Source organism: Lygodium microphyllum, chromosome 21 (genome assembly GCF_053477565.2).
Source record: "Lygodium microphyllum isolate KBCC chromosome 21, Lygodium_microphyllum_v1.1.10, whole genome shotgun sequence".
Taxonomy (NCBI): Eukaryota; Viridiplantae; Streptophyta; class Polypodiopsida; order Schizaeales; family Lygodiaceae; genus Lygodium; species Lygodium microphyllum.
In genome coordinates, this window is record NC_141155.1 from 43,432,426 (window position 1) to 43,444,675 (window position 12,250).

The window sequence follows — 12,250 nt, forward strand, 5'->3', positions numbered from 1 at the left end:
GATCAATCAAGCAAGATCAGGCTATGTAGCAGTAAACTCCAGACTCTTCATATTGAATGCAAAAATTGTTGATTTATCATGTATTTGAGAGATTTCTCAAAAGAAGAAGATTTAGGAGTCTGTTCCTAATTATTGCTTGAATCCAAAGTGCAGGAAATCTAGATTTGAAAGCAAAGAGGAGGCACTTTAAGACTCCAATCGTGCAAGATGTTTTGCAAATTTCCTCAATCCCAAAGGTCTTCAAATGCAAGCGCTTACTTCCTTAGGTGTTAGAAGAGATTATGATGATGACAATAAATCTCATGTCACTGTTATACCTTTCTCAATTTGAAAAATTCTCATAGCTCAAGACTTGCTTGACCCTGCATGCACCTTTACTGACAGATTGTGTGGAAGAAAGTATCTTGGGCACAGCCTCTTAGAGCATCAAAGATCCATCAGCACGATTAGCGAATCATAAACACATTCCAAAAGAAATCAATGGAATAATGTATCCTTCTTTTAGAGTCAACGAGCCTCCATACATCAGACCTTTGCCTCAGTTCTTGCCTTTCGATATTCAGTATGTGGCAACAAGACACCTGAATTCTCATGATTGATCGCAATCTTGTGAGAATGCATTTGTTCTTCACAACTAGCACCTGTTATATAGCCCTCATCAAAATCAGATGCAGCTGATATCGGACAATTATAAGTAGCTTTATCGATTTGATCCCAGTATTCTGATGTTAGGAGACATTGGTTTAAACGTCAGGGCAATGTGCTACCGCAATAGCAACCGTTTCAACGGCAAGAGATTAAGCCACCGTTGATCAGAAGTCCAAAATGAGAGCCATATGTTGCGGATTTTATGAGTCACCCTGGCATCAGAGAGGGCATCCACCCACATATTGACAAAGCATTCCTGCCTGTCCTTTGAGCTTGACAATAACCAATCTAGCTCTTAGGCCACCTTGTTTGATTTATGTTGCTGTGCTGCCCGTCTCATGTTCATGTCCTCCACATTTAATGCTGCAGGATATCAATCCTATCAAAACATACATTGACTGTGACTAGTTCACAACTGCCTGGTCTCTACTTCTCACAAGCAAGTCGCCATCATGTTCATGTCCTCCACATTTAATGCTACAGGATATCAATCCTATCAAAACATACATTGACTGTGACTAGTTCACAACTGCCTGGTCTCTACTTCTCACAAGCAAGTCGCCATCTTGTGTAGTGCTATCATCAGCATAATTAGATTACCCATCTTTTCCTGATTAATCTTGCAATCCAGAATTCATTTGCAAGCAAACACCTTCTACACTCAGGACGATTCCTTGACCCTCCAGAAGGTGAATATAGACCTAGAGCTTGCGCTTTTCCCTGGTTGGACTGCAGAAGTCACAGATTATGGACTGCATCTCTAAACTTCCCTTGTCGCAATGATAGAGCGGGCACATCATTTAAAGGACGATTGTGTGTTCCTGGAATATTGCAGAGCATGATCTCCAAGTTAGTTGATTCTTATGGCATTGATGACAGAGACCATCACACACGAAAGCCCACCAAAAGGCCCCCCTTTATCCTACCTGTGCTACCACTCTGGTTTTTCCTTTAGTGAATGTCTACAAGTTTGGTTGGATGGCAGTTGTGTACTCAGAATCCCATTGCAGTGATTTACTCCCTCTGAAATAATAGAACTCATGCACTCCTCCATGCTGCCCTTGTTGCAGGTTGTTGAGCTTTTTTCCTCTCTCACCGACGTTGTTTGAATTGCAAGTTCTACCTCTTCAATGTTTTCCAAGCTGCTGGTATCTCGATTGAACCCCCCGCCTTGAATGCCAAGATGGCCATCTTTATGAAAACCATGTTCTCTCTTTCCAAAAAGCATGCTAACTAAGCATACACATGATTAGTAAAGATCTCTTTCATAAAAGTCAATATCTTCAATAGCTATAACACATGGTAGGCATGCTTGTCCATAATTGAGTGAATAAAATGCATAAAAAAGCCTCCACTTGAGTATTTGCAAACTATGGAATTCCATTTTCCTTGCATCGACGCCATCTGAGTACCATATTGAGATGCATATAACTATTGTCCGGACCCTGTTCCCCCCAGGTGGCCTACAACGCGCCACTTTCTAACCAGAAAAGTGACCCTTCCCACAATAGCAGAATTCCCGAGAGCCTAGAATTTTGGTGGATTGCTTTTCTCCCATATCATGTCGAATGACCAATTCTGAGCTCCCACTAAGTGCCAGGGGAGTAGTGGTTTCATCTATAGCCACAATTTGGGAATCCTCTTGAAACGTATAACTGCTACTGAAATCATAAAAGTCCTCTAACTCCTCATCTATGCCCCCATCCTCATATCGTAGCTTACAATGGCTCTTTGATATCATATTCTTTCAAACTGCCTCCAAACTTTGGAATTGTTTTCCTCAATCATCACAATAGAAGCAAAAAAAACCCCTTCTCACCTTCAAGACAAGATAATTCAGCATTCCACGAGGATCTTTGAGAAATTCTAAATCTGGAATGAAGAAACCATGTTGTTTGTGCATATGCTCAACACAACCTTCTATAGAGCCATCAGGTACAACATCACAAAAGAAACATTGGCTTGCATTCCAAACACCCATCATCTCATCCTCAAGTAACACACTTCTATCCCCTCTATTCTCTGCTGATTCATCAAGGCTCTCATAACCCATCACCTCATCACCATCATCACCAATTTCCTCCCACTCGTCACTTTTATCCTATTCTCTGATAGATTGCCCTTTGCCATGATCTGCCCATACAGAACAAAATACAAACACAAGGAATAAGTATGTACAAAGTAACAAATGTCACACACACAACTTTTTGGTGGATTTCACACCTCTGATGCACAGCAGCATGACAGCGCTCAACTTCTTACAGTGTGTGGTCTATAGCCCTTGTAAACTATAATATCCCTCCATGGCTTTCTATGAAGAAAGGACATCTCATTCTTAGCTTGCTCATTCCCGGCCGCTACAAAGTCAAAAATATGGATGTTTATATTTGTCCATTAGTCGATGAGCTTAAGATTTTGTGGGAGGAGGGGGTCACCTTGCAAAATATGAGCAAGTGGGATGGTTGATGGTCCGCCAATATTCGAGGCATTCTCATGTGGACCATGGATGACTTTCCGAGATTCGGAGAGTGCTCAGGTGAGTAGGCTTCCGTTCTCATTGATAATATCTATCGTAGCTCGTTCAAGTTTGTATTAACTAGATAGAGGTGTTGGGACAGCTCTAGTTACCTCATGTTATTATACATGTCCATTATGTGGGCCACAGTTTGACTCTCGAAGGTCAGGAACCATGAAGAAGATGGTATATCAAGGGCATGCCCCTTTCTTGCCAGATGGTCATGAACTCAGGGAAGTTTTTCTTAGACAACCTCGAGTACGTATGAATGTCCAAAGCTGGTACGAGCTGAAAATGGTCCACATGGAGTCACATCCAAACGGAATGCGACGGTTCTCAATTTTCTACGAGTTACCAGATTGGACCCACTTACAGATCCACCAGTTGTTGGATCACATGCATACTTTCAAGAACGTGGGTAGCTTGCTATGGGACCACATCACAGGAAAGAGAGACACTATAGGGGCACAAATGAATTTGAAGGAGGTAGGCAAGATGGAGGCGCTTTGGCCGCAGTCGAGTGCTAATAGTTGCTTGCAGCTACCTCGCACTCCTTGGGTTTTGTCCATTAAAGAAGAGCACATTGTGAAGCAAATAGTCAAGTCTATCCGCACTCTGATGGGTATGATGCATTCTCTCAACTCCACGTTTTCTAAAGACGACCAATTATTAGGGCTAAAATCCCACAGAAGGAGATTAAGACATCCTCTATTGAATCAGCAAGGTGGGGAGCAGTGGAGACGGTCTATCTTTTTGAGAAACACCTGCCTACCAGCATACTCACGATACAAATCCACATTCTTGTGCATCTTGTAGATGAAGTGGAGATTGCTGGACCTATCCATTCGTGATGGATGTTCTTCTTAGAGTGCTTCATGAGAAAGGATTTGTGCGACAATGAGCTCGGCTAGAAGGTTGGTTAGTGTCTGAGGCGTTAGTGCATATTTCACAATGGCTACCAATGGTGGATTCAAACAACAATATGCTATAGTCATTGAAGGACGATGATAGACTGACCGGAGATGTGGTGGTTGAAAATGAGGTAGAAAAAAGAATGGATGCTGCAATGGACGAGAAAGTGAATCACTTTTGTATGTTGCACCATGCCTATATGGAGACGTGGCTCGCTAGGTACCAGCAAGCTAGGAAAGATTGAGAGGAAGAGCGATCTAAATTTCGACATAGTACATCCCTTTGACCGATTCAATATCCCGAGGGCATGGAGGAGATGCCACAGTTTATGTCAACGCGATGGTTGCATGAAGCTTTGACCTCAGCGTCTTGCGAAGGGGTGGAGGTCTCAATCGAGGAGTAGGAATTCTCAAGGGGATATAGTCGAAAGGTGATGACATATTTAGGGTTTGTCATATCTATATTTTATATGCAACAACTAATTGAGTGTTTCAATGTATAGTACAAAATATATAGTACGGCATGGTCGCGCGGATGGCATTTTTGCATGGAGCGTATTGACAAAATGCGCTCCACAACAGATTGTGGTATCATGGCAAGGTTCGAGCAAGAGAGTTGACGACGAGCAACAGATCCAAACACAGTTATAGTTGAGATGGAGTATTTTGGGAAGTTGCAAAGTATTGTCACGGTGGATTACTGTAGCTTCTCCATGATCCTATTCAATATGCAATGGTTCAAAGTGGTACTTGAAGGAGCTGGAGCAATAGTTTGACGAGGTCCATCTAGATTTCTCAAAATAGATTCTGAAAAAAAAAGGACGGATTTGCACAACACGTTTGTGTTGCTGATCCATTGTGAACAAGTGCATGAGCTCATGTATTTTTTAATTGTATTACGACATGGTACATGTCACAATAGTTAAATCTCTCTTGTACGTGATTGTAAACAGTTAATTTTCTATCCAAACCCCCAACAACCTCGATGGTAATACGTTATACCTTCAGCTCCCTGAAGTGCGAGAGTATATGATCAAAGCAATGTTTTGAGCATAGATGAGGATAATATGCAAATAGAGGGGTCGATATTGCAAGGGGTGGAGGCCACCGAAATCTTGGAGCATATAGAGGAGCCAACATTGATAAACAATGATGAATATACAGGAGTCCAAGAATTCTTTGAGAACGCAATGGACTCATCCTTTTGTGGTGACATGTCTATCGACATTCTAATGTATGCGGAGTTGTGTTAGGAGATTGACATGGGACCATAGGGTACTTCATACTTGGAGCATCCACCTACTCAATTTGTTGACGAATCACTTATAAGGGTACATAAGTTATACATTAAGTAATATCAATTTTTTAAGATTTATATTATCGTGCTTTCTATGATTTATATTGATTATGCTAACAATAATTTTTGCCTATGCAAGTGACCTTTGTGGATATTTAGATAATCACGATGAGTCGAGGGATGAGCGACGAGGAGTCACAGGAGATCTTCACACATATGTCTCCAGATCAGATGGTGAGATTCAGAGATATGGCAGACCAAGAGATGTCTTGGACACCATTAGGTCGTTCTATTAGATCTACTTTGGCATACTTTGATGCTTTAGTTTCTAGCAGACGAGGTCGACGCTCCCGACTTGGGCCAGATGGAGGGAGTGGTTCAGGGGGATGCTACAGAGATCTGGATGTAGTGAGCCCGCAGTCAACTCGGGATACAAGTGCTACTCCTTGCTCTCGTGGTGGTTCGAGAGAGTGTGGCTCAGGTGGTTGCTCTGGAGGTACCAATACAGTATCTCCATCTCGTCGTTCTACTTGAGTTGTGTCACCCGTAGGATTTGTCACACTTGTGGGGACGTCTTCTCTAGTTACTCTAGCTTTTTCTTAGCCGTCTGTAGGTGGCACCCGTATGGGTGCTACTCCGAGAGATACTACCCCCGATGGGGTACACCAGATGTACAGGGGTCTCCTGGATATGCCCAAGAGCGTAGTCGCAGGTGGGAGAGGACCCATCTTAGGCATACACCAGAGGGGTATGCCTACCTTGTAGATGTACAAGGGTCTCCTGGATATGCCCAAGAGTGTAGTCGTAGGTGGGAGAGGACCCATCTTAAGCATACACCACAGGGGTATGCCCACCTTATAGATGATAGAACATGAGCCATCATCATGAATGATGAGGGGAGAAGGGTGATGGCTCGTATGAGAGAGTTATGCCAACAATTTTTTTGGCACAACATCTTGGATCATTGGAAGAACATACCAAAGGGTAGCAAGGACTATATAGTAGTATCCTTGCATGAGGAGTTTCTAGTACTAGCCGCAGTAGATAGGTTTTCCACAAACGATTGGACGCATGCAAGGCACTCAAGAGTAGAGCTTCAAAGCCCAAGTGCCTAAACGCGGATGACTGGCAAAGCACTGCCTAAGGGAGGAGGCTACAGATTCTCCAGGATGTTGGAGATAGCAGCATGAGACGACGAGGACATGACTAGAGGCCAAAGTGGTCCATCATCTTGGGATTGGGGGCCACAAGACATATGTGGAGGACTTTGTAAGTTTTTCTTTTGTTCTTCTTGCTTATTTATTTGCAATATCCTTTGTACTGACAATCCTTTTTCTAACAGTTGTATTTTATTTTCTTTGCAGCACTCCATTACAAACCGCGATCCCACCGGCCTTGAGACTCAATATGCAGAGAGGCACGGTCTCACTACATTGATCAACCGATTCTATGGACGTGGCGGCCCTGAAAGTCACTCATCTTTCTTGTCTGTAGTTACTAAGTTTAATTAAAATGCATTATTGTATAGTGGAATTATGTGTAGTTGTTTCCTTTTTTTGCAGAGTCCATTCGATGCTCCTTTGCGGTGAGTCGAGGTTTCAAATGGCGAGGATCTATAGCTCGCCCTTGAATCCCTGGAGCTCACATACTCTTCTTTTTTGGTCACGTGATCTGTGTAGACATTTTCTATGTGGTAGTAATATCTTGCCATGATTGAACTAATCGCTTTTATTACGCAATCATGTATTTATTTCATGTATCAGTGTTATGATTTAAGTACACTTTGCCTTTATTTACACGAGCATTGTACACATTATTGAGACTATTTTGTATGGCCCAAATAAAGCGCATAGTGCTATATGTGGCAGGGCAGCTTGCTGCCCTCCTGCTACAATTTTTTTTTCATGTTACTCTCGCTATTAGCATCACAAATTTACTACATGCGTTGTTATTAGCATCACAAAGCGTCCGTATCAACGTCCCTATAATCAGCGTCAATTTTTGTGACGCTAATACCGATGCAAATAGCGACATTGATAACGATGCTAATACTGACTATTCTATGGTGTCGTCAATAACGATATTCTTTGCGACGATGGGGGAATTTTTCTTTATGAACATTTTCGTCACTTTTAACGTCAGTATAAGGCCTATATCTTGTAGTGTAATTTTACATTCTAGTTCTTTGCTTGTGTACTAAGGATCTTGTCAAGTTCTTCCCATGCACTCTTTACATCCTTGATGCCAAAGATGTGGTGTAATATATCATCTGATAGACCCCATGCAGTAATACCTAGAGCTTTGTTGTTCATCTTCTTCCATGCCTTTGTTTTAGGCTAGTCTTCTACAGCATCTTCCTCTTTAGCATTTTCTTTCTTTTCATCTGCATCATCTTCTTCAAAGAGATCCTAGAGGTCTTTCCTCATGAGATGGTACATGGTTTTCTCCTTCGAGGTGTGAGAACATTTACCATTAAACTTTGCTATCTTCTCTAGTTCACTCATCTTACAAGGAGGTCTTACTACGAGGACATTCGGGCATTGTCTGTCCTTTTACAATGAGATTGAGACTTATAAGGAATTGGATCAAAATTTCAAATCATTATAGACTCCGAATAAGCTTTGAACCAGTTGAAATGAAATCATAAGATGAGTTACTCTTGATCAAGATAAAGCCCTAAGTGCCAAGAAGCACTAGTTGAGTATTAATAAATACTATGTCTTGAAGATCTTGATATTTGGCTCTATTTTTCTAGATAATTTTTGGACTTCCTTAGGCACTTCCAGATCTGCAATAGGCTTTAGAGGTAATGTCAGAGTAATCAAAGTCACTATTGATGATGGCAGTGAGAAAAGAACAAGATTGCCAAGCTTTTTAAGTTTTTGGCTATGGCTTCCACTTCTAGGATTTCAAACAGCCCTGATTTTTTTGTTGCCGCAGGAGATAGGGGCAGCCATTCACACCAAGACCTGGGTGGAGGATAGTCTTTAGTACAGGATTTTAATGCCCCATATAGTTAGGATGAATCACAGCTTGCATAGGTAGCGCAGAGCGTAGGACCGTCACAGGGCACAACAAAGACAGCGAGGTCAAATTCTTGTAATGTTAGGCTCCAGGATGAACAATGTCACACTTTGATGTGATAGGAAGCTACGATGGGAGAAGAGGAAGAGTTTCCCCGGAAGACACCTCGAACTAAAATCGTCTGTATGATGAGATCTAAGTGCTCAACTAAAGGTAGGTGCAATTTGGTTATGGCTATCGAGCAAGGTAGTGAGAAGAAAGAGTAAGAGATGGGATTCTACACTTGTCTTGAGGTAGACCGAGCTTTGATGCCATGCTAAAACACAGATCTAGAGCATGCCAAGAGTTATGGAGGATTAAAGGTGAATTCAAGACTCATGTTAACATAGACAAAGAGAGACCAACTATTGCACAAGTGAGTTAGGTTCCAAGATAGATTATCTTGGACTCATAAAGACAATCTTGTGTAATGAATTGACACTAACAAGGTACTAAGTGAAAGTACAAAGCATCATGATATTGCTACATTCCATTTTCAAGTACAATGCTTTATAAAAGTTGGGTTGTTCCACTCTCCTCAATATGCATATGGGATTCAAGACATCTCTTCTTGGAGCATACATCATTTGTAAATTCTCAACATCTAGGACTTATTAGAACCTATTGGAGCTATCTTAGGGTATTCTTGAATCTACATTGAGCTTATTTCAAGGAGTATTCACTGCTAGAAATATAAAAATGTTTCTTTAGATATGGCCATTTTCTAGCACTTGTGCTTGCTCAACAACCCGCTGGCATTAGAAAAAGGCTTCCGATTGCTCTAGGACTTCTCTGAACCTATTGGCACTATCTCAAGGTATTCTTGAACCTACATTGAGCTTATTTCAGAGGGTATTTAGCTCAGTATTTATAGTTGGAAACATAAAAACGTTTCTCAGCTATGGCTATTTTCAAGCACTTCTACTTGCCGGCATTGGACAAAGACTTTGACATTATTTACCATTCTTTCTAGCATTGGCCATTAACATTGAGCATTGGTTTTGAGTCATGAATCTTCAACTATTAATTGTGCAAACAAGGCAGCATGCTATCATAAGTAGCCATATCTTCAATGTTTGGAGCTCATATATGCTTCCAAAGATACATGTATATCTATGTTTTATTGCCAAATACTGGGGGGATCATATGTCATTGGTTTAAGATGCTATTGGATTGATTTGAGCACTTTTTAGCTCAATTTTGTCATGTATATCTTTAAAGTCATAAGAAGGCTGAATGCTATTTTTTTGTAAAATTCCATGCTCTTGGCTTATGTTATGCTCACAGGATACTCATTCGATGCTAGACACTTGGGGAATGTTTGGCAAATGTATTAGAATACTTTTGGACTGATTTGAGCCCATATTTGTCTTAGTTTTATTTTCATTTTTACTACTATAATAAGTAGGGGGTTGAAGGCTATTTTATCAGTGAAAGCATATGCATATTGTTTGTTGATGCTTCTCGACTACTTGTTGGGATGGTACATTGATGTGTATGGTTGATGCCACATGCTTGGCCATGTTTTCAAAATGCTTTCGGGCTTCTATTGAGCTCACTTTTGCTCAGTCTTGACTATCATTTTACTAATGTACATATAGTGGACAACAAGCTTTTAGCAACGACAATCTATTTCTAATTCTCTTTCATGCTATTCAGGTATTTTGTTGGATCTATTGGTGCATGACATTGAAGCTCTATGCTTGGTTATGCTATTGAATGTATTTGAGTTTTGTTTCAAACTTAGGACTTTTGGCATTTGTTGTGAGTTACTTCATTGGATACTTCAGAGATCTATGACCTTACGAGCTTGAAGCTTTTATTGGGTCTTATGTTCTTGGCTATGTACTTGATGTATCTTGGATTCTTGGATGCTACTCACATGAGGATTTGAGCTTCTTTTGCTCATTTTTCATTTGAATTTTATTCAAGTGGGATCCACTTACTTGTCACTTGAATGTTACATTGAGATTTGGATTTTATTTGTAGTTGAGCTTGAGCTACTTCAACTTCCACTTGCATATTGCAAGTTGTTTTTTATCACTGATTGCCCCTGTTTGGCATTGATTTCTTAATGATATACCTCATTTCTAGTATGTTGTAATTGTAGAGTATTGTATTATTTATGAGACCAGTACCCTCCATTTGATGTTATGTTGGTCATAGTTTGTGGATACGTCATCATTTGGTCCGTAGCTCTTGTTTTCATCTTATCTTGGCAATGGTTTTAAGGTTATTTGCATGTATTATAGTTGCCTGTTTGGTTTGCATTTTTGTGTCTCTTTTTCGTGTAATATGGCTAGCCATTTAAATGACAATGCCATCTTCAATATTGAAATGCTAGATGGCAGCAATTATGGCTACTAGAAGACCCCAATTTGATAGGATGTGCAAAAATCTCAGATTATGTCGATCAACTGCAAGATCAAGACCAAAATGTATGGGATCAATTAGATGAAATTTGCAAGTCCACAATTATCTTGTTTCTCAATGACCACATTTATTATCATCTTGTCACAAATGGGTAGTCTCCATGGGATCTTTGGGAGAAAAGCTATAATCTCTATGATAAATAGAGCCCTGCTTCTCAAATGTATTGGCTAAAGTAGCTTATGGAGTGTCATAGGAAGGAATATACCAATGTTTCTTAGCATTTGGGCAAGTTTCATGCTATCATTGTCCAACTCTCATCGTAGGGTCTTGACTTTAAGAATGATCTTCCACCTTTGTTTTTATTGGTCACATTGCCTGATTTCAGCGACCCATTCCGTACTGCTATGTGTGCAAATATACCCAAGAATGGACTAAAATTGTCTGATGTAAAGGGTGCACTCCTAACATAAGAGATAAATAGGAAGAATGTGGATGCTTCTCATACTTCTCATGCTTTGACTGTTTCCGATTGCCATGATTGGCAAGAGCAGAAATGACCACTGTGGTAAAGACTTGCTAAAGTCTCATTCTAAGTCCCCTGGACAGTCTCATAGTAAGCTACGTGGACATAAATTTGATTTGAAATTCCATTATTGTGGGAAAGTAAGACATATCAGCCTGAAGTTCCATAAAATGTGCAATGACAAGCACAAGGAAAATGGCAAAGAGAAAGTGCATGACAAGTGTGATGATCACAACATTATCCCTACTAAGTCTAGTGTTAAGATCAAAAAGATTAATGTAGTGCAACAACTTGACTCTAATGATGATTATAGACTTATAGCTTCTTCTTTGGATGAGTCAGAAGTGACTAATTCCTTGCCTAGTTTACTCAGTGTTGGTTGATGCATTTAGGGGATTTCTTACATGTGACCGCTCATAGACAGTGGTTCCGCTCCTATCGCAGTATCACTAGATCTATACATTTGAGGGATGACTAGGAATTGCAAATAGTTGGTATTGGTAATATCTAGCTATAGTTTCAGATAATATGTTTACTTCGCATAAAGTTTCACATGTACTGACTCGAAGAGTCTTATCTCCACTGGCACACTGGATGATGAGGGTTACTTTGTTTCCTTTGGGGATCCTTCTTGGAAGATCACCCATGGGAACCTTGTTATCGAACTTGGTGCTAAGTTTAGCACACTTTATATCCGTTGATTGTATGTGGATCCATAGACTATGTTTTGTATGTAGGTGTAGTTCCACATGTATCCTTTGGCACCATCACCTTAAGCACATACTCTTAAAGGGAATGGAAATGCTTACTCATAGTATATTATGCCCCTTGACTATAAGTATTTTGAGTCATGTGATCATTCGTTGTATGGCATGCAGACATGTAGTGTGCATAAGAAGTCTAACACTCTGTGCATGGGT

General features: G+C 40.5%; 1 protein-coding gene across 1 annotated transcript; it reads right to left on the minus strand.

The window, feature by feature from the left end:
• Positions 1–525: 525 nt before the first annotated feature.
• Positions 526–2,701, minus strand: LOC148017943 (cytoplasmic 60S subunit biogenesis factor REI1 homolog 2-like). Its single transcript, XM_087661527.1, has 3 exons — positions 2,468–2,701; positions 2,134–2,377; positions 526–722 (listed from the first exon to the last, which is right to left on the minus strand). Exons 1-3 carry the CDS (start codon positions 2,699–2,701, stop codon positions 526–528), a joined length of 675 nt encoding a protein of 224 aa, XP_087517653.1.
• Between the last annotated feature and the right edge of the window lie 9,549 nt (positions 2,702–12,250).

Coding starts and splice junctions, on each gene's coding strand:
- LOC148017943 (XM_087661527.1), bottom strand. CDS start 2,701: ATGGGTTATGAGAGCCTTGATGAATCAGCAGAGAATAGAGGGGATAGA. Junction 2,378..2,467: donor TGAATTATCTTGTCTTGAAG/GTGAGAAGGGGT, acceptor ATGATATCAAAG/AGCCATTGTAAGCTACGATA. Junction 723..2,133: donor TGGGAAGGGTCACTTTTCTG/GTTAGAAAGTGG, acceptor TCCTAACATCAG/AATACTGGGATCAAATCGAT.